Raw genomic sequence first — 22,998 nt, forward strand, 5'->3', positions numbered from 1 at the left:
GGAGTCCTACCTCATGTGAGAAATATGGCCAATGTGATTGGCTGGGCCTTTCAGGGAGCTCTGTTTAGTTTTAGCAGCGACAAGGAGAAGCGGAGGATGGCAGCAAAAAGGAAGAACCTGGATATAAGAAAGTATTTTTCAAAGAAACCTGTAAGTCACTTAAAGTCAAGTTCACTCATAAAATGTGTCCGTCATAATAAGGTTACACGCTATGCTACGCCATACATGCCAACTCTCCTGATTTTTCCGGGATAATCCCGAATTGCAGTGCCCCTCCCGAAAATCTCCCGTCCAATTTCACAGTCGCTCATTTCCGGTCTACCCGGGCCGGCTTTCAGAGGACCCAGCCCACTTAGATCGCGAAGGCAAGGTCCTCAGATGGATACAGCCTCTGAATTTAGACACCCCCAGCCTGTTTCCGGCTGGACAATAATAACGGTGACATTTAACATATTTTATCCGATAAATAAACACTGTAAGATTCAAGGTTTTTTTGTATATATATGTATATGTATACCACTCCCCCCACCAACAGCCCTTTTGAATGTCTTGCTAATTCTGAGGTCTCAGTGTTGGCAAGTATGTGCGAGGCTTTGGCCCACATCAGTCTAAAATTGTATGTAACCATGAATAACGTGTTGCCATGTCCACCAGGAGAGACTGGACAGTATAGATGTAAAACAAATATGCCAGCAGTTCATCTCAGTTAACGAGAGGAGAAGGCATGTGTTTGGCTGCTTCACATAGTGGACATTGAGTTGTTGTGAGGGGCACCAGTAATCCATGTCTGTTGGTGTAACAGTAGTTCATGTTTAGAATAAAAAGTCCCAGCTCACTGAGTTGATCGGGGCAATAGCGCCTAAAATGTTGCATAATTTTGCTGAGAGATCTTTTACTTGTGCTAATCTTAGATGATTAGTTTTATGGACAAAAACCAGCAGGTCAATCAGCGTTCCCTTAGTGCTAATGTGTCAGAGATGTTGGTGTAATATAACTGAAGTAATGTTGTTAAGTCCTTAAAGTCATATTCTTTTATTGTCATGACTGTATTTGAAGCTATTTTTATTTTTGTATGATACCTGATTTATATGGAATATGGCTGAAGTAAACTAAAGTCTAAAATACTTAGTCAGTCATTTGTTTAATAGTAATTTAACATTATATAATTCACATATAAAACTATAACTTGTGATTTTAAATGGTTTAAAAGCATGTAGAATAGCATATGTAGGCAAGTATATTTCTCCTTTTTTTATCAAGAAGCAAAGACAAAAAGGGAAAAAAAAGAAAGAAACAGGGCAGGGTTCGCTGGTTGAATCATCCGTCCCCACCAATGCCAAAACCAAATCTACGCCCTTGGCTGTACCACTTACTGAAGTAGAAGAAAATCATGATGAACAAATTACAGAACTACAGACTGTTTGTAAAAGCGAAAGAGTAAGAACACTAACCGGAAAGGGTAAAGAGCTTCAAGAGAAGAAACTTAAAGGCCTCCAACACAGATACGCTGTCGTTTTTGAAAAATGGAGATATGAAGCAAGATTGAACAAAGTAATATTAAGAAAAGAAGTTTCAGAGAGTGAATTGAATGAGCTCATTAACAATGTAAATGTTGCCTGCAAAGATGTACAAATCATTTATGAACAAATATGCCAAATACAAACTCCTGATGCAGACAAAAGACGCAAAGTGGATGCATGTACATCACTTTCTTCATTCATTGTCAAGAGAGCTGAGAAAAAGCTACAAGGAGACCTTGCAGATGGTGATGAAGAGCCATGGCCAGATGTTGGGTCGTGCTTAGGATCTGAAAGTACTAAATCAAGTCATAAAACCAGTCATGCTCACAACAACCAAAACAATGGAAGCAGAGGCTGAGGCAGCTACATGTCAAGAAATATTAGCAGTAATGGAGGATCAAGAAAGGGAAGCAGATCAACTACAAAAATTGGAACTTGAAAACTTGGAAAGGCAACAAGCAATGGAGGAGCAGCGCAGAAGATTGAACGCTTGGAAGAGGTTAAAAAATTGAATGCTGCAAGAGCTAAAGGTTTATGCGGAAGCTGAAAGTATTTCTGAAAAAGTCGTAGTTTAGTGTGCAGTACCAAAACAGGGAGCGAAACCTCAGCAATCCCTGCTCCACCACAATTTCCCTTTCAAGCTCCAAATACAACCCAAGCCCATAATGCCACAAGCCCTGCATTTGTTCCACATACTCCTACAGTCATAAACCAAGCCCAACAAAATCCTGGTGTACAACCTAAGGCCACCACACTCAATGCATCAAGTCCACCATTTATCCCTCAAGCAACACAAGCTGCTGCTTCTGGAACTCATCCACAGCCAAACGTGGATATAGTTGGCATACTAGCAGATGCAATAAGTGCTAATTGTCTTCCAACTCCAGAACCTGCTCTGTTCATTGGTGACCCTTTAAAGTTCAAGGACTGGCAGTTGTCATTTGAAACCTTGATTGAAAGAAAAAACATTTGAAAGAACGAAAGAGTCTATTATCTCAGGAAGCACCTTGGTGGACCTGCAAAGAAAATGGTTGAAGGATTTCTCCTAGTGGGGACAGATGAAGTGTATGACGCAGCTTGGGAAGTGCTGGAAAGGCGTTTTAAAGATCTGTACACTATAGGAAAATGCTTTAGAGACAAAGTTCACAGTTGGCCTAAAATAAGCTCCAAGGATGGAAGTGAGTTGAGAGAGTTTGCTGACTTCCTTAGAAGTTGTGAAGCTGCGATGCCACACATATAGACATTAGAAGTTCTTGACTGTATGAAAATTCAGAAACTCTTGCTGAAACTTCCAGACTGGTTGACGACAAGATGGAATCACACAGCTATGAAAATAAGAAAAACCCTTAATGGAGAGTATCCATCATTTCACATGTTTACGGATTTTGTATCCACTGAAGCAGACCTAGCATGTGATCCCATAGCTTCAATGCAAGTTCTCAAGGGTTTGGACATAAGTAAACCCAAACACTCACACAGCCAAGTCATTCAAGCTAAAACATTAACAACAAATTCAAGTCACTGTGACCTGCCTTTACTGCAAAAGAAAAGGTCACACACTGGATAAATGCTTCAAATTCACGGAAAAATCAATCCAAGATTGTATGAAGTTTGTACAAGCAGAAAGGCTGTGTTTTGGATGTTTAAAGGGCGGACATCATTCTAAGAAGTGTGATAAAAGGAACACGTGTGAAAAATGTCAGAAGAAGCATCCCACGTGTCTGCACGATGACAAGTTTGTAGAGCGTAAAAGGATAAGGCCTGCAACAAATGATAACTCTCACGACAAGGACGAAGGAGACACTAAAGAAGGAGACGAACCAGCAACCGCAATCTCCAATAGAGTAACTCAAGTAACCTCAAGCAAGCTGACACCCTCCATTCTACCTGTATGGGTTTCGTCCAAAAATTACCAAGACAGAGAAGTTCTAGTATATGCCCTCTTCGATCCTCAGAGCGATACATCCTTCATCTTGGATGAAGTAGCCCAGGATCTCGACACAGATAAGAGTAAAGCCAATCTACGACTATCAACCATGTCCGCCAAGTCGAAAGTCATACCATGTGAGAAGCTGGTAAACCTTCAAGTTAGAGGATACAAGCATGAAAAGAGAATCACATTGCCACCGGTCTATACAAGAGAGTTCATCCTTGTGAACAGATCACATATCCCGACGTCTGAAACTGCTTTAAACTGGGCTCATCTTGAAAGGCTAGCAGATAGGTTACCTCCAATGCTTGAATTTGAAGTTGGTCTGCTTCTTGGCTATAACTGTCAGCAAGCCCTTCTTCCACGAGAAGTTATTACAGGTGAGGAGAATCAGCCATACGCACAGCTAACTGATCTCAACTGGAGCATAGTTGGTTGTACGTCTTAAGTTCAAAACACAATGATGACATTGGCACAAGCCACAGAACCATTGTTCGTGAAGTTACTCCTGCGTTGCAACAAGCAGTTGAACTCAAGCAAGAAGTGCATTTTGTATGCAGAACTCAAGTGAAGGAAGTGGGTCCAATTGATGTAATAAAGGCTTTGGGATCTGATTTCTCTGAGCATGCAATAGATGACAATCCAGTCTGTCAGGAAGACATTTTGCTCATGTCAAAGATGACCAAAGGCATAAGAGAAAATAAAACCAGTCACTATGAACTCCCATTACCATTCAAAACCCGAATCTCCCAAACAACAAACAATGAGAGATAAAACAAATCAAAATCAAAAACTGATTTAATTGGAAAAGAGATAAGACATACTATGAAGATTATGTCAAGTTCATGGATGACATAGCCCGTGGAGACACAGAGAAGGTCCCAGAACAAGAACTGGATAATGCGGTAGCATGGTACATACCGCACCAAGGGGTTTACCACCCCCACAAACCTGAGAAGATACGTGTGGTTTTTGATTGTTCGGCCCCCGTTTCCAGGGGACATCTCTTAACAATCACTTTCTGACTGGACCAGATCTTACCAACGCACTGATTGGAGTGTTATGTCGATTCAGAAAGGGCCCCATCGCCATCATGTGTGACATGGAGAGGATGTTCCACCAATTCCATGTCATCGAGGAGCATCAAGACTATTTGAGATTTTTTAAGTTGATGACAGACTGGCCAGTGTGACATCAACAGTCGAAGCCATACAGTTGGTAGAAGAGTCAAGGGCACTTTGTAAAACAGTCAACCTACATCTGCATTTGTGTCAAACAATAAAGAAGTGCTTGCAGCAATTCCCCAAGATGAACGAGCTCAAACCAAAGACCAGGACATGGCTCTTGGAGAGCTCCACGTTGAACGTGCACTTGGAGTACAATGGTGCACAGAAGCAGATGAATTCCAATTCAGAGTCCAAGTTAAAGACAACCCAGTGACGAGGAGAGGGGTACTCTCAATTGTCGCTTCAGTCTTTGACCCCCTTGGGTTCATTGCCCCGTTCATATTAATACTCCAAACGTTGTGCAAGGACAAAGTTAATTAGGACGAGGATCTCCCAGATCACATTCTCCCACAATGGGAAGCATGGTTAAGAGACCTGCCCAAGCTGGCAGCTCTGAAGATCCCATGAAGCTACTCATATGACGATGTCAACATTGTACAGTACACAGCTTTTCGGGTGCTAGCCTCAATAGTTATGGCGCATGTTCATACCTCAGAGCAAAAGGCAGAGAAGGACAGATCAGTTGTGCACTCTTCATGGGTAAGGTGAGAGTTACGCCCATTAAACAGACATTAAACGTGACTTCAGTTCGCATCGCAGATGTGCTCAAACGAGAACTAAACATCAAAAATCTACAGGGATATTATTGGACGGATTCACAAGTCTTATTAGCATACATAAATAATGATGCTAAAAGATTTCACACATTTGTCCCCAATCGAATTCAACGAATAAGACAAAGCACAAGTCCTGGGAAATGGCAGCATGTCAGCTTTGAGGAAAACCCTGCAGATCAGGCCTCAAGAGGTTTAATGTTACTCAGCTAAAAGATTCAAACTGGTTGAAAGGCCCCGATTTTTTGGGAAACAAGATCTTCTGGTCAAAGAGGAAATAGTGGGAGAGGTTGAAGAAATGGATCCTGAAGTCCGTTATACGCACACTGTGCATTCAAAGGAAGCAAATCCAGTGCTAGAGCGTTTAAAGAAGATCTCTAGTTGGTCGAGAGCTATCAAGGCTATTGCCAGGCTCAGACAATTCATCAAAGACTACAAAGGTGTTCGACAAAGAACGAACAAGGTGACAGATCTTGAAGAAAGAAAAGACACAGAATTATACATCATCAAGCTAGTGCAAAGATGTCTTTAATGATGAAATACTGAAAATCAGATCTCCATCCATCCATCCATCTTCATCCGCTTTATCCGAGGCCGGGTCGCGGGGGCAGCAGCCTAAGCAGAGAAGCCCAGACCTCCCTCTCCCCAGCCACCTCCTCCAGCTTATCCGGGGGAACACCAAGGCGTTCCCAGGCCAGCCGAGAGATATAATCTCTCCAGCGTGTCCTGGGTCTGCCCCGGGGCCTCCTCCCGGTGGGGCATGCCCGGAACACCTCACCCAGGAGGCGCCCAGGAGGCATCCTTGTCAGATGCCCGAACCACCTCAACTGGCTCCTTTCGATGTGGAGGAGCAGCGGCTCTACTCTGAGCCCCTCCCGGATGGCCGAACTTCTCACCCTATCTCTAAGGGAGAGGCCAGCCACCCTTCGGAGGAAGCTCATTTCTGCCGCTTGTATCCACGATCTCGTTCTTTCGGTCACTACCCACAGCTCGTGGCCATAGGTGAGGGTAGGGACGTAGATCAACCGGTAAAGTGAGAGAAACCCTTATGACGAGAATATCGAGGGAACAGTTTACCCTGCCCGGGATAGGGTTACCGGGGCCCCGCCCTGGAGCCAGGCCCGGGGAGGGTGCCCGAGGGCGAGCGTCTGGTGGCTGGGCCTTAGTCCATGGGACCTGGCCGGGCACAGCCCGAAGAGGAGACATGGGCCCATCCTCCCGCAGGCCTACCACCCGCAGGAGGCGCCATAGGGGTCGGGTGCATTGTGTGCTGGGTGGCGGCCAGGAGCAGAGGCCCTGGCGGACTGATCCCCGGCTGCCAAGACTGGCAATAGGGACATGGAAAATCAGATCTCAAAGAGAAAATTCTCTGCACAAGTGAAACAGACTAAAGCAGTTAAATGCCTTTTTGGACAAGTCGGATGTTCTCAGGGTGGGAGGAAGATTATCTCAATCAGCTTTGTAAAACATCCTGCAATTCTCCCCAAGGAGTCCCATGTGTCAGCCCTACTTGTCAAACACTACCATGAACGTGTACATTACCAGGGAAGAGGGATGACAATAAATGAATTGTGTGCAAATGGCATATAGATTTTAGGATGTGGGAGTGTTGCTTCCTCAGACATTTACCACTGTGTTAAGTGCAGAAGATACAGAAAGGCTACAAATGTCCAACAGATGTCAGATTTGCCAGAAGTGAGAACAGAAACGGCCCCTCCTTTCACGTATTGTGGTGTCAACTGTTTCGGTCCATTCATGTGTTACTTTTAAGAGACTGAAATGCTTAAAGCCTTTGTGTTTTGTGTTTGTAGTTTTCATGGCGTTCAATAAATGCAGTGTGATATCGCAAGAAATTAGTTGTTTATATAAATATATTGGTATGCATAACAATTATTATTCATAATTGTTCAACTTACATCCTAAGTTCCTGTTATTCATCTCAAGAAGCAGATAGAATGAGAGTGTTGTACAATGGTAATGCCAGGAGAGGCAGTATCAGTTCTGTGTTACATTAATGTTTGTAAGAAGGTGGAAGAAGAGAGTGTCCTGTAGGAGGTTTGGCTAGCTTTTCAAAGAATGTGAAAGTTTTCGGCTGGAAATAGAGAGCAGTAACCTCGAAGCGGAAAATGGCTACAATTGGCATGCTAGTAGCATTCGATCCAAAGAATCTGACTTGGGATGAGTATACGGAAATACTCGAGCAGTTTTTCGCAGCTAACGCGATCGACGATGTAGAAAAACAAAGAGCGATATTAATAAGTGTCGTTGGAGCAGCGACCTACAGCTTGATGTGAAACCTTCTCAGCCCAGCCAAGCCCAAAGACAAAATCTTCCAAGAGCTGGTACTTCTGATGAAAAATCACTTTGACCCGAAGCCCAGTGAAATTGTGCAAAGGTATAAATTCAACTCCCGCTCTCGCAAGCCAAATGAAACCGTCATGGAGTATGTAGCGGAGCTGCGTCACCTGGCACAGGATTGTAAGTATGGCAACACGTTACAACAGATGTTGAGGGATAGGATCGTCTGCGGAATTAAGGATGACGGAATTCAGAGACATCTCTTGTCAGGAATAGACCTCACTTCTGACAAGGCTCTGTCAATTGCAGTAGCCATGGAGACTGCAAATAAAAATGCACAGGATCTGCAGACCTCAGGGGTGACAGCAAAATGTTTCAGCCTCACCAAAGGACAACAGGAGAGTCGTACCTTTAAAGGAGAAAGCAAAGAGTGTTATAGCTGCAAAGGAACCAAACACACAGTGGCAGACTGTAAGTACAAACAAGAAAAATGTCATGCTTGTGGTAAAGTGGGACACATAGCCAGAGCTTGTAGAATCAAGACTAAACTGAACCAGAAAAAGTAGGGATCGACATACTACCGTATTCACAATGTGGGCGAGAAAGCAGATAACAGCAAAACAGATCGCTCTGAAGACGACTCTTTCACTTTGAACTGTGTCAAGTGCAGTAAAGGGCACAAAAGAAAACCGTTCATGTTAGGGCGTGGCAGTGTGGTACACTTGAGAAAAGTAGACCCCTACACTGTGGACATGCAAATTGATGGGAAAATAGACACTAGATGTTGCCTAACAGTCATGAACGAAGCGACATTCAGAGAAACAGGGAAAGACACCAAGCCCCCCAGCCTGCAGCCCATCAAAATCAAGCTGGAAATTTATACAGGGGATCCTGTTATGGTAGTTGGTGTGACACGAGTCAGCGTCAAATACAAGCAGCAGGAAAAACATCTGCCCCTGGTGGTGGTCGAAGGCGATGGCCCCAGCTTGCTAAGTTGAGGTCATAACAAAAAAAAACAGTCATAACAATAGAAAGCTGCACCAAGTCAAAACAACAGAAAAAACACTACAGCAAGTGTTAATTCTTTGATAAGCCAGGGCCAAGCCAGCTCCGATCAGCAAGAACCCTGTTATCATGGTTCCGAATAGGTAGATATCTTCACCACTCAGGCTCACCCGAGCCCAGACTTCTCGTTGAGAAAAGGGTGTCAATTGCATTCAGGGACCAGTTGATCAAATCCATAATTCCTCTTTCAGGTTTTAGAGAACAGACTGTGAGAGTGTTCCAGGGAAAAGTAATACAAAAAACACAAGATTAGACAAGGACACAAGAGGCTAAGCAGGGAAGCTAAGGGAGAGGAGGAGGAGGAGAAAAGTGCGACCGCCTTCGTCAAGAGCAAGAGCTGTCCCCCACAATGGAGCTCAGAATTCTATGGACAATGGTGTTCTTTTTTACATTTTTTACGGCGTCTTTGTCCGGAGAGTGCGTGGAGGTCCGACCTCCCATTGTTTACAGCAGGGATCCCTCGGAGCCTCCGCTGCCCTGCCTACCGCCGAGCAAGCTAACATCCCCCGCGAGGTGAGGAGGAAGAGACACGGTACTCGGGCCGGGATCGGGCGTCGCAATAAAGTTAGGAGGTACCGGCCAGCGATTCCATCTATTATTATGGGGAATGTGAGATCTCTCCCCAATAAAGTAGACGAACTGGCGGCTCTTACCCGACATCAGAGGAGCTACAGGGAGTGCAGCCTGATGTGCTTCACTGAGTCGTGGCTAGCTGCGCTAACTCCGGACTCACACATAAACATGGATGGTTTTCATCTGATCCGGGCCGACAGAACAGCGGAGAGTGGTAAGAAGAGAGGAGGGGGTCTGGCTGTGTTTGTGAACGATAGATGGTGTAACTCTGGGCATTTATCTATCAAAGAGACGCTGTGCTGTAAGGACATTGAGCTGCTAGCGGTTAGCATGAGACCGTACTATCTACCGCGAGAGTTTACACACGTGATTATGATAGCTGTGTATGTCCCGCCCCCTGCTAGCGCTGCAGCAGCCTGTGAGGTCCTGCACACTGTAACCAGCAGACTCCAAACACAGCACCCTCAGGCCCTTTTCCTGATCTCTGGGGACTTTAATCACATCTCCCTGTCCTCCACTCTCCCCACCTTCACCCAGTATGTCACCTGCCACACCAGAGACAATAAAACATTGGACTTATTGTATGCCAACACCAAGGAGGCATACAGCTCATCACCTCTCCCTCCCCTGGGGGGCTAAGATCACAACCTGGTTCATCTCCAGCCTGTGTATAAACCTCTAGTACACAGAGAACCAGTTGTGAAACGCACAGTAAGGAAATGGTCGGCAGAGACTGAAGAGGCCCTGAGGGACTGTTTCCGTTCTACTGTGTGGGACGACCTCTGCAGCCCCCTGGACGATGACCTCAACAGCATCACAGACTGCATTACGGATTACATGAACTTCTGTGTGGACAACACCGTACCCATCAAAAAGGTACGTTGTTTTTCTAACAACAAGCCATGGATAAATCCTGAAATTAAGGCTCTCCTCAAGGAGAAGAAGACAGTCTTTAGATCTGGAGACAAACAGGAGCTGAGAGCTGTTCAGAAGAAGCTGAAATGGAAGATAAGGCAGGGAAAGGAAAACTACAGGAGGAAGATGGAAGAGCAGCTGCAACAGGACAACATCAGAGGGGTTTGGAACAGCCTGAAGACAATCTCAGGACAAAAACCAACCCCCCAGGCTGCAGGAGACTTGGGGTGGGTGAATGACCTAAATAAATATTTTAATAGGTTTGATCAACCACCCACCCCTCCCCCGGCATTGCCCCCCTGCTGCAATCTCCTTCATCTTCAGGGACTGCCTGTCCTTCATCTCAGGACTTCACACCTCTCAGCTTCACACCTCCCAGCTCCCAGTCATCACACCCACCCCCGGCTTCTGTGGACTCCAACATACACCCCCCTCCCCCAAAATCCACTCTTTCTATCTCAGCACTTCAAGTGAGGAACGAGCTTCGCAAGATCAAGGTGCAGAAGGCTGCAGGTCCAGATGGCGTCAGCTCCAGGCTCCTGAGATGCAGCGCAGATGAACTGTGTGGCATCCTAGGTTATCTGTTCAACCTGAGCCTGTCACTGGGGAAAGTACCACAGCTGTGGAAGACCTCCTGTGTGGTACCGGTACCAAAGACCTCCCATCCCAAGGACCTCAGCAGCTACAGGCCGGTAGCCCTGACATCCCATCTGATGAAGACCCTCGAGAGGTTGGTTCTAAACCATCTGCGCCCCCTGGTGAGGTCTTCATTGGATCCACTGCAGTTTGCTTACCAGCCTGGCATTGGGGTGGAGGACGCCATCATCTACCTCCTGCACCGAGCTCTGACTCACCTGGAGAAGCCTGGAAGCACTGTGAGGATCATGTTCTTTGATTTCTCCAGTGCTTTCAACACCATCCAGCCACGACTTCTGAGAGACAAGCTGGAACTATCGGGAGTGGACCACCACATGTCCCAGTGGATACTGGACTACCTCACAGAACGCCCACAGTATGTGAACACACAGGGCTGTGTCTCTGACACGCTGGTCTGCAGTATGGGGGCCCCACAGGGAACTGTGCTGGCACCGTTCCTCTTCACCCTCTACACTGCAGACTTCTCCATCAACTCCCCACGCTGCCACCTACAGAAGTTCTCTGACGACTCTGCCATAGTCGGCCTCATCACAGGTGAGGATGACTCAGAGTACAGACAGTGGACTCTGGACTTTGTTGACTGGTGTCAGCAGAACCACCTGCTGATCAACGCCAGGAAAACCAAGGAGTTGGTGGTGGACTTCCGGAGACGCAGATCCACCGCACTGACACCGGTGAACATCCAGGGAGTGGACATTGAGATAGTGGACTCTTATAGGTACCTGGGTGTTCACCTGAATAATAAACTGGACTGGAGCCACAACACTGATGCTCTTTACAGGAAGGGTCAGAGCAGACTCTACCTGCTGAGGCGGCTGAGGTCATTAGGAGTACAGGGAGCGCTTTTAAAGACCTTCTATGACTCTGTGGTGGCATCTGTCATTTTTTACAGTGTGGTATGTTGGAGCAGCGGTTTATCAGCAGCTGAGAGGAAGAGGTTGGATAAACTCATCAGGAAGGCCAGCTCTGTTCTGGGATGCACCCTGGACCCAGTGCAGGTGGTGGGAGACAGAAGGACTCTGGCCAAAATAACATCTCTGATGGACAGAGTCTCCCACCCCATGCATGGAAATGTTGCTGAACTGCAGAGCTCCTTCAGTGACAGACTGCTGCATCCTAGATGCATGAAGGAGTGTTTCCGCAGGTCCTTCCTCCCTGCAGCTGTCAGACTGTACAATCAGAACTGCTCCCAACAATCACAGATGTTTACATCTGCGCTGTGACTGCAATAAGTTAATCAACCGATTCGCACTACAACCTGGTTTGCCTCTTATCTGTAGTTATTTATATTTAATTTAATAACTGTACAGTACTCTGTTTATAGTAACCATTGTCCTTAATGTAAATATGTAAGAAAAATTGTGTATGTTTCTGTTCTGTGTCCTGTGTACTGTTTGTTTGTATATGTGTCTTTCTGGCTGCTGTTACAACCAAATTTCCCCTTGTGGGACAATTAAAGGATTATTCTATTCTATTCTAAGGCTGTTGTGCCTTCGGCTCAGATACTGCTGAACATTTTTCAACACTGTTTGACCAACATGTGTCCTGTCCCTCTGAGTCGTCCACCTCAGATGGATTACTCTCTCATTCTTCATTATCATCTGTTGACCCGGCTGTGCATGTTCCCTGTTCAAGTTTGCTTATTTCTTTCCAACCAATTGCTCTACCTGAACTAGAGAAACTTGTGTCAAATGCTAAACCGTGTGGTTCTCCAAATGATGTCATTCCTCCCATTTTCTTAAAAAGGTGTTTCCAACCTTTGGACCACATATTCTGAACGTCCATCTTTTACTTAAGAAACGGGGCTCAGACGTTTCAATTATGACAAACTTCAGACCAATCTCTAAGCTTCCTTTTCTGAGTAAGATCCTGGAAAAGATTGTTCACACTCAGCTGATGGACTGTCTAAATGACTTTCAGAGTGTACAGTGGATACTAATGTTTTTGTCACTTTTTACGGATTTAAACTCAAAGTAATGTGAGTACTTCCAAGCTTTAAACGCTGCATGGTTGTACTCTCTCCATCACTCCATGTTATCCATTGTTGATCTGCACACATCTGTTACCACGGGTGTCGCACGCTCATACATCATTGTCACGAGACATTCTCACAAACAAAGTCACAGTTTAATAATGCAGTAATGCAGCGTGCTTACGGGAAAGTAACAGTAATCTAATTGCTTTTTTGCAATAGTAATCCCTTACATTACTCATTACTTGAAAAAAGTATTCAGATTACAGTAACATGTTACTTTTAACGATGGGTCTACTCTGATTTTCTCCTCAGGAATCCAGGCTGAAAGAAATCACAGTTCAGCAGGTAAACAGAGTCAAAGAGAAATAAAGAATCACAAACGTAGAATCAGCAGCAAAGTTTGACCTTTTTCTTTACTGATGACTCTGCTTCCTGTTCAGAGCCTGATGAAGTCAGGTTGGTGGGAAAAGCCAGTCACTGTGGAGGTACACTGGAGATGAAACATGTGAGAGAATGGAGACCAGTAGATTTCTATAACTGGACCCTGAAGAAAGCAGCTGTGGTCTGTGAACATCTGGACTGTGGCTCTGCTGTTTCTGTACGAGAGAGAAAGTCCCCACGGAGATTCGTATGGTCGATCAGACCTGACTGTTTTCAGTCCGGATCTAAGTTGGGGGATTATTACCCTCTACCACCATCCTCAATCTCACCTGTTTAGGTAAGCCTATAACTGCAGCAGACTTTGTCAGTGCTCCCTCTTCAGCTTGATGGATTTCTGAGCTGCTGGTTTCCAGTTGTTACTGTTTGACTTGGTCTTTTTAGCTTGTTCTTTTTTTAATTTTTCACAGCTAGGTGTTCCAGCACACGTATCTCAGTTTTATGCAGTTCAAGTCTTTTAAAACAATGACAGAATGTGCAACATTGACACCACTTTTCTTAATAAACTTCATGTTTTTCTTGTCGCAGACCTTTCAAAACACAGAAAATACCCAATACCCAATTAAATAACACAAAAACCATTCATTCACACATCAGGCTGGCTCGCCACATGTAACACAAAGTTATTTAAGGTCTAGTTTTATTGCAGTGGGTGAATTTAACTGACTGATGTGCAGAAGAAAAAGTTCTTTATGGAACTCAGATGGTGTGAAAGATGAGACCAGAGACAGCAAATTTTTGTTAAAGAAAACCAAAAATATATTGAATAAATGGGGGAAAGTGGTTGTTCCGGCTCTCTCTCTGTCTGCTCTTCTGTCGCTCTTCACTATCTAAGAAAAAGGCCAAAAAATATTTTAAAAAGTATCCATGCAAGATCACTGTAGTAGTTTATTAAACTTATGCACTAACTTTCTTCATAGCTCCATGTTTATGTCAGTGAATCAGAATCATTCTAAATCAGCCTCAACCTGCAACCTGCAAACTGCCACAATCCTGTTTCTGTACATACAGTGGCTTGCAAAAGTATTCGGCCCCCTTGAACTTTCCCACATTTTGTCACATTACAGCCACAAACATGAATCAATTTTATTGTAATTCCAGGTGAAAGACCAATACAAAGTGGTGTACACGTAAGAAGTGGAACAAAAGTCATACATGATTCCAAACATTTTTTACAAATAAATAACTGCAAAGTGGGGTGTGCGTAATTATTCAGCCCCCTTTGGTCTGAGTGCAGTCAGTTGCCCATAGACATTGCCTGATGAGTGCTAATGACTAAATAGAGTGCACCTGTGTGTAATCTAATGTCAGTACAAATACAGCTGCTCTGTGAGGGCTAGTGATGGGCAGATGAAGCTTCATGAAGCACTGAAGCTTTTCATCCAATTGGTTCACCCCAGTGCAAAGCTTCTTGAAGCTTCATTTGCTCTAGTAGGACATCTACTGGACGTAAAAATATTAGTTGGCATGAATTTGAAGCGTGTGGCATTTTGCACACAGCCTGTAAATGTCAACAACAAAAGGAGTGTGTAAAACATGTATATTGATGGGAGTATGCTGTGTATATTTATACTGGCAGTATGGAAAATGATTATTTGGAAATGCTTAAAATGGAAATGATCATTTACTGTGAGGTGAGGTGTGGTTGGGGTATGGACAGCTACACACTGAGGCTTTGAGCCTCAGTCCTGCCTGTTCACATTTTATTCTGTAAAAACAAAAGTTTCACTGCTTTTATGACCTTTTTAGTGGGCTAGGATTTAATGATTTAACAAATCTTTTAAATCCTTTGTCCTCCACAATGCTAAATGGCTGGGGGTCCTCAATCACCATGCTAACCAGGTCTTCATCTATTTGAGATTGTTCTCCTGAGGAAAGACAATAAAAACAAAGCACAAATATAAATATCACACACGTAACTTATTACAGTTGTAGAATATTGTTATATCATTTAGTAACATTACGGCATGCTATAGTATCATGGCATTTGATGGCTCACCTGGTCTTGCTCCACAATCGGTGTTCCCCTTATTCTCATGCAAAGCTCTGTAGTGCCTGAGCATGGATGAGGTGTTGTTGTTATATCCCAGCTCCCTGGCACATAGCAAACACTTCACCTTGTACAAAAGTAAAGACAGCTTAACATAAATTGTATTGCACCATCAGTATTATGAAAATACATCTTCTGTAGAAATTTACATACCTTGTTGGGAGGAATAAGATCAAAATGTTCCCACACAGGGGAGGACATCCTCCTCTTCTTAGCTGGCTCCATTCTCTCCTGACTTTCTCTCCTCACTCTCATAAACCTCCAAACTGTCTCCAAACTCTCACTAACCGCAACTCTCCATCAAACACCCATATTTTGAATGAAGTCTGAGGGGTTTATATCACTGTCATAGCTCATGGCAAAGTTCGAACCACTTCCTGAACCAGTCACGTGGTACAGCCGGGCAGCGAGGCTTCGGACGTCATCATTTTCAGCTCCTCCCATAAATGAAGCAAGCCTCGTTACGGGCATCGCGGAAACGCCCCCTCCATTACTCGACACAAGCTTTGAAGCCTCGATACAGAACGTCACATCACTAGTGACGGCCTCAGAGGTTGTCTAAGAGAATATTGGGAGCAACAACACCATGAAGTCCAAAGAACACACCAGACAGGTCAGGGATAAAGTTATTGAGAAATTTAAAGCAGGCTTAGGCTACAAACAGATTTCCCAAGCCTTGAAAATCCCACGGAGCACTGTTCAAGCCATCATTCAGAAATGGAAGGAGTATGGCACAACTGTAAACCTACCAAGACAAGGCCGTCCACCTAAACTCACAGGCCGAACAAGGAGAGCGCTGATCAGAAATGCAGCCAAGAGGCCCATGGTGACTCTGGACGAGCTGCAGAGATCTACAGCTCAGGTGGGGGAATCTGTCCATAGGACAACTATTAGTCGTGCACTGCACAAAGTTGGCCTTTATGGAAGAGTGGCAAGAAGAAAGCCATTGTTAACAGAAAACCATAAGAAGTCCAGTTTGCAGTTTGCCACAAGCCATGTGGGGGGGACAGCAAACATGTGGAAGAAGGTGCTCTGGTCAGATGAGACCTAAATGCAAAACGCTATGTGTGGCTGAAAACTAACACTGCACATCACTCTGAACACACCATCCCCACTGTCACATATGGTGGTGGCAGCATCATGCTCTGGGGGTGCTTCTCTTCAGCAGGGACAGGGAAGCTGGTCAGAGTTGATGGGAAGATGGATGGAGCCAAATACAGGGCAATCTTGGAAGAAAACCTCTTGGAGTCTGCAAAAGACTTGAGACTGGGGCGGAGGTTCACCTTCCAGCAGGACAACCACCCTAAACATAAAGCCAGGGCAACAATGGAACGGTTTAAAACAAAACATATCCATGTGTTAGAATGGCCCAGTCAAAGTCCAGATCTAAATCCAATCCAGAATCTGTGGCAAGATCTGAAAACTGCTGTTCACAAACGCTGTCCATCTAATCTGACTGAGCTGGAGCTGTTTTGCAAAGAAGAATGGGCAAGGATTTCAGTCTGTAGATGTGCAAAGCTGGTAGAGACATACCCTAAAAGACTGGCAGCTGTAACTGCAGCAAAAGGTGGTTCTACAAAGTATTGACTCAGGGGGCTGAATAATTACGCACACCCCACTTTGCAGTTATTTATTTGTAAAAAATGTTTGGAATCATGTATGATTTTCGTTCCACTTCTCACGTGTACACCACTTTGTATTGGTCTTTCACCTGGAATTCCAATAACATTGATTCATGTTTGTGGCTGTAATGTGACAAAATGTGGAAAAGTTCAAGGGGGCCGAATACTTTTGTAAGCCACTGTATGATCAGAAACAGGATTGTGGCAGTATGCAGGTTGCAGGTTGAGGCTGATTTAGAATGATTCTGATTCACTGACATAAGCCACTGTAAATCTGTATATCATGAGCTGAAGAGGAGATAGAGCTGTGTATTGTATGAGGAGAAAGCCAGAATAACATCACCATCTGCACATCCACATGGCCTCTTTCACCCTGGGTACTTCTTTGAAAGGACAGAGTTCAGCCCTGATCCTTTTGATAGCTTTGGAACATTTTCTAATCAAAGTTTTATTCAAAAATCTGCATACAAAATCTAAACGTGATGCTGACATGAGCCCAGTGTGCGCTGTTATAACGATGCATTTTGTTGTTAATGATTAACTCATGTTGGAGTTGCGCTGAGTCTGAATGAGTGAATAGTTGTTTGCTGTCATCTTTGCTCAGGCTCAGCCAGAAGCAGCTGCTCACCTGGCAAAGCTGTTGGACTCACCTGCTCAGGTAGAAGAGGAGCTGCAGCTTTGGTTCAAACTCAGTTTATTCTCTCACTGATGACTCTCTGCTTTCTGTTAGAGTCTGTCAGGTTGGTGGGAGGAGCCAGTCACTGCACAGGTACATTGGAGGTAAAACACCTGGGTGAATGGAGACCAGTGGATGACAATGGCTGGACCATGAAGCCAGCAGCTGTTGTCTGTGAACATCTGGACTGTGGCTCTGCAGTTTCTGTAGAACTGATATTTAAGTCACACGGATCTGTTTGAAGGATCAACCCTGACTGTGTTCAGTCTGGATCTCCTCTGAGGGAGTGCTGTTTTACAGCTGATCCAAAGTTTAGGTCCACATGCCTTAAAAAGGCAAAATCTGTGCAAAAATGTGGATTCATTGTCATTTTCTGTCAGGTAGTCTCACTGTCATGACGTTCTGATGGCAAAGGCAAAAAAACGTTTCCTTTTTGAACGAGGTCGGGTTGTTGAATTGCATAAGCAGGGTCTCTCACAGCACGCCATCACTGCTGAGGTGGGACACAGTAAGACGGTCATTTGGAATTCCTTAAATAATCCTGAGGGTTATGGAACAAAAAAGTCAAGTGGAAAAATGTCACCAGCACTGAGCCGGAGGATCCAATTGGCTGTCCGTAAAGACACTGGAAGATTCTCGACCCAAATTAAGGCCGTTACTGATGCCGACTGCAGCCCCATAACCATCAGACGACATCTGAGACTGAAGGGCTTCAAAAACAAAACATGTCTTCAAAGGCCTCGTCTCCTTGGACACCACAGAACTGACCGTTTGGACCAAACATAGGACACTGAAAGGTGGAAGAAAGTTTTATTCTCTAATGAGAACAAATGTAACCTTGATGGTCCAGATGGTTTCCAGCGTTACTGGCATGATAAGCAGATCCCACCTGAGGTGTTTTCTACGCCCACAGTGGAGGAGGCACCATAATGGTCTGGGGTGCTTTTTACTTCAGTGGAACAATGGAGCTTCAGGAGATGCAGAGGCGCCAAACCGCCACTGGCTATGTCCAAGTAAGTCCTCATACAGATTTGTGTTGAAGATCAGTCCTGAATGTTTCCAGCTGAGATCTTCCCGAAGAGAATGTGTAGAACCATCTTACTCTTCCTCTGTGCTCTATGTCACCTGTTCAGGTAAGCCCATCAATTACATAGTTTGTGAAAAACAATGGGGGAAAAATAGTTGAAGGTGTGACCCAAAGGAAGTGATTGTTAGTGGAAGACATAGATTTAGTTCAATTCAAAGAGTTTACTGCTGCAAAGAGTTATGAAGGGAACATTTAAGCACAGAGACCAAGAAAGTTTTTGTAACCAGCTGCAAACTCTTATGAAGTTGTACATTTGAACACTGGAGCCTATGGAGGAAGCAAAAGAACAGCCGAACAATACGCAGGTTGAAATTTTTTAGCATATGACCTATAGACGCTTAACATCTCCTAGCTAACAGTACCTGACGTTAGTACTTACAAACTGATCCCATTAACTCGTTTTACTGCTGCTGCTGTTTCTGTCACACTCAGTAGTCGTCTGCATCCAGTTAACCAACCAAAAGCTTATAGCAGCGTAGACCAGGCAGATCTATCTACAGAAAAATCACTTCAACCAGTGAGAAATGTTCTCATGAGAACGAAGTACAGTGGAACCCCGACTTACAAAATTAATTCGTTCCCGAGGGTCTTTCGTAAGTTGAAAATTTTCGAAAGTCGAAGCACCCATCGCACGTTTTGACTGAGGCGATGCTGAACGATAGGCTATAGGCTAATTGCTAACTAGAACAACAATACGTCGTTCAAGTGGAACAGCGAAGCGCAAGTACGGAAGCCAAGGGGTTGTCACATGATTCAGAAGGCATTGTGGGCATTGTAGGCTCAGCCAGCGGATTTTGTTACTCGGGCATTTTGCCGTAACACGGGCAAAAATATTGCCGTTCAGTGCCTTCGTAACTTGAATTTTTCGTGAAACGGGGTATTCGTAAGTCGGGGTTCCACTGTATATGTATACGTTTTAAAAGATCTAAAAACTTTTAATCATTACTTGTGAGTTACTACTCAGAATATTTAAGGGGTTATGTTTCATTTCTTTTCACAGTCACGGTCTGTGACAAAGAAAGGACCTAACTTTAGACTTTTTGCAAACTTCAGTCCTTCCATAAACTGCTGATATTCAACAAACATCTGGAGGAAGCTGTGTGTCTGGGTTTGTGGAGGTCCTGAAGGTGGATCCAGTATCTCAGTTTACAGTCTGTCATCGCTCAGCTCACTGCTGCTCCTGTTCAGACGCTATTATGTTTGGTATAAGGTGGCCTCTGATGATAACCTCACCTGTCATGGTCTCTGTTCATTCACAGACCTGCTGGCTCAGCCAAACATTGTCCCCGCCTCCATGGACGGGGTCTCTGAGGCACGGCAGCAGGGGCTTCGGGTATCCAGGGGCTACAGCTTCACCATCAGCTGCTCCATCCAGCCACAGTACCCAGGAGGCTCCTTCCAGCTCACCTTCACTTCCTCCAATACAGCATACAATTACACCCAGCCAGTTGTCAATCACTCTGCCCACTTCCTGTTTCCTGTCACAGAGCCTGCCCACCAAGGAAACTACAGCTGCTTTTATCATGTTTATGTTTTTTCTCATAACTTCTCCTCTGAGAGCCGCCAGCTGTGCGCGACTGTCTCAGGTAAGCTGAAGCAGAATCTCATATATTTTCTGTAAAACCAAACTTTGAAAAGTTTACAGCAAGAAACAGTGAAGAGCACAGCATGAATGGTTACCACAGTAACTCCGGCTCTCTGAAAACTATTTAATTTACACAGCGGCAAATCATAACATAAGTCATCCCAGGTACATCCTGTTAACATCTGGACTGCTGTTTAGAGAATGTTGTTTCTGGGTGGTTTTCCTGCGCTTGCCACCTGCTTTGCCACACAACACTCCAGTGGGATTCAGCCGAACTGGGCTTTGACCACTTCCTGTTCCAATTCTTCTTTCTGGGTCACTTATTGGGGGATGTGTTCATGCGTTGAGGATCATTATTCCATCGACTCATCTACTCCTTGTTCAGTTTTAAGACAGATGTGTCATCATTATGTTGCGGGTCAGAGTTGAATCAGTGGCTGAAGTCTCGCCATCTCCGATGCTGTGAAGGAACAACACACCAGCATATTTCTGCCTGTTTGATGGTTTGTTTTTTAACATCTGCCATTGGTTTGTTCTAAATGTATCTACAGTTACTGTAGCCAAACATTTCAGTCTTTGATTTGTCTGTCTAAAGCAAATTATTTCTCTTTGATTGGATGTTGACCGACCAACTGTAGTTTGTAGTTTTTCTTGGGCCATAAAGGATTTTCCTGGTGCGTCTGCTGTGCCGGTTAAATGTGTACGAGCTCGTTATGATTGCAGCCGCATCACTTTGACACTAACAGCCGCAGAGTTACTGGCAGATCCAGGAGTGAGGTGTGGGGGTTTTGGAGACAGCTTTTTGCATCACACAGTTCCTCCTGGGCTTAACCTGCAAACGTTCAGTCCTGGAAAAACCAGCAGCTGCTTGATTTCCACAAAATACATCGATTGATCTCAAATCATTCCTGGTTCCTTTAAAATCTAATACCAGACATACCCTGAACTTTTTTTCTGAAAACCATAGAATGATGAGACAACGTCAACACCAATAACAACAGCAGAGCCTCAGTGTCACAGGCATCACTCCCTAAATACCAATGACCTGATCTGAAACACCTGATTTTACATGGATGGTTTGAAGAGACGATAAATGAAGGGATATATGTATTTTATCCACATGACTAATGAGCTTTTTACGTCTTTAACTGATGAAAAACATTATCTGACATTTAAGTATCACTAAACTCAGTTTAACCTGTGCAGGCTGTAGTAACAGATTATTCTCAGAGGGGTGTAAAGGGGTTTGTCCTCAGAGCAGAGGTTCAGGTCCAGATAAACTCCACAATAAAAGCCTCAGGAGGACCAACACAGCAGATCAGACAGGCAGGAAAAAGACGTCTTTACAGAGAATACAGATGAACCTGTGGTGCCAACGTAGGAAACACAATCAGTATTCAGTCAGTGAAGGTGAAGAGAGAACAAGATTCAAGCAGCTCCATGTGGAGGTGATGTTCACAGATTTCTCTGCAGTTTGTGTTTAATGGCAGCTGTTGGACTCGTGGTGACTGTGAATGTGTTTGATCCCACAGATCATCCAGATCTCACAGGCTTCATCATCAGAGCGCTCGTCCTGCCGCTGATCCTGCTGTTGGAGAGCGTTGTTCTGTATCTCTACTGTAAGGTACTGAACACATGTTTGTATCTGAGAATGAAGCCCTGAGAGAGGAGCGATGCAGTCAGTCTGATCTATGTGTTCTTATGTCTCTCCAGACCAGCAGGGGGCAGAAGTTGAGCAGACAGGAGAACATCAAGCTGGTTAACCGTAACATTGGTGTTGGTGCAGCTGAAGAAGGGCCGGCTGAAGAGGAGGGAGCTCATCTCATATCCAGATGAAGTTCTCAGCTCATCCATCACCTCAGTCATAGATTTTACTTTTTTTCTACCAAAGATTCCGTTAATCAGTCAGGCTGGAATGATTCTGTTGTTTTCTTACTGCCAGCATGAAAAGAACAAAACCATCAAAGTGTTTCAGGTTTTTAAATCACATTTTTACACAGAAATTAGCCCCTAATGTACCTGCTGTTCAACACTAACTGCAGGTGAAGTCGAACCAGACATCGTCCTGTGTGTGACGCTGACCTTGACCTGCGGGATGCAGAGGTGGTCTGTAGGGAGCTTGGCTGTGGGCCTCCTTCGGTCCTCCAGGGGGCGCTCTATGGAGAAGCGGAGGCTCTAGTGTGGAGCAGAGTCTGCTCTCCTGGCAGAACTTTATATAAATAAAGGATATTTGTTCTGCCTTTTATAAGTTACGCTGGATAATACAGTTTTGTAAACTGCCCTAGAGCCCCCTCTAGTGGCTGCTTTGTAATATTGTTTTGATTACTTTGGAAAAAGAAAAATAGAGGAAGCAGAAAATCCAAGATGGCTGAACGTAATGCTGAAGTATTATTGTTCTAAGCCAGGGGTCTCGAACTCCAGGCCTCGAGGGCCGGTGTCCTGCAGGCTTTAGATGTGTCCTTAATCCAACACAGCTGATTCAAATGGCTAAATGACCTCAACATGTCTTGAAGTTCTCCAGAGGCCTGGTAATGAACTAATCATTTGATTCAGGTGTGTTGACCCAGGGTGAGATCTAAAACCTGCAGGACACCGGCCCTCGAGGCCTGGGGTTCGAGACCCCTGTTCTAAGCTGATATGGACCTTAAAATGTTGTTGCTTTTGACGAAATTTGTCCGTAAGTATGAGTGATGATTAAATAACAAATTGTCTCTTGTTGTGTTTAAAAATGGTTTGATAATTTGTATGTTTAATTGAGTAGGAAAGT

General features: G+C 44.6%; 1 protein-coding gene across 3 annotated transcripts in view; it reads left to right on the forward strand.

Moving 5' to 3' along the window:
• The window catches only part of LOC102082516 (uncharacterized), a 24,532-nt gene extending 2,391 nt beyond the window's left edge, over window positions 1–22,141 (forward strand). The window contains exons 3-8 of one of the 3 annotated variants that reach the window (XR_003213725.1): window positions 13,086–13,118; window positions 13,214–13,491; window positions 17,488–18,951; window positions 19,906–20,232; window positions 21,764–21,855; window positions 21,945–22,141. Coding sequence is in view for 2 of the 3 variants with exons in the window: in XM_005474929.4 (XP_005474986.1) it covers window positions 18,380–18,692; window positions 19,906–20,232; window positions 21,764–21,855; window positions 21,945–22,067 (855 nt within the window). In the remaining variant the exon portion in view is untranslated. Of the gene's footprint in view, window positions 1–13,085; window positions 13,119–13,213; window positions 13,492–17,487; window positions 18,952–19,905; window positions 20,233–21,763; window positions 21,856–21,944 lie in introns of those variants that run through there. The other 2 variants (XM_005474929.4, XM_005474932.4) reach the window with 2 other exon arrangements.
• Window positions 22,142–22,998: the final 857 nt, after the last annotated feature.

Source organism: Oreochromis niloticus, linkage group LG14 (genome assembly GCF_001858045.2).
Source record: "Oreochromis niloticus isolate F11D_XX linkage group LG14, O_niloticus_UMD_NMBU, whole genome shotgun sequence".
In the NCBI taxonomy this organism is placed as follows: domain Eukaryota; kingdom Metazoa; phylum Chordata; class Actinopteri; order Cichliformes; family Cichlidae; genus Oreochromis; species Oreochromis niloticus.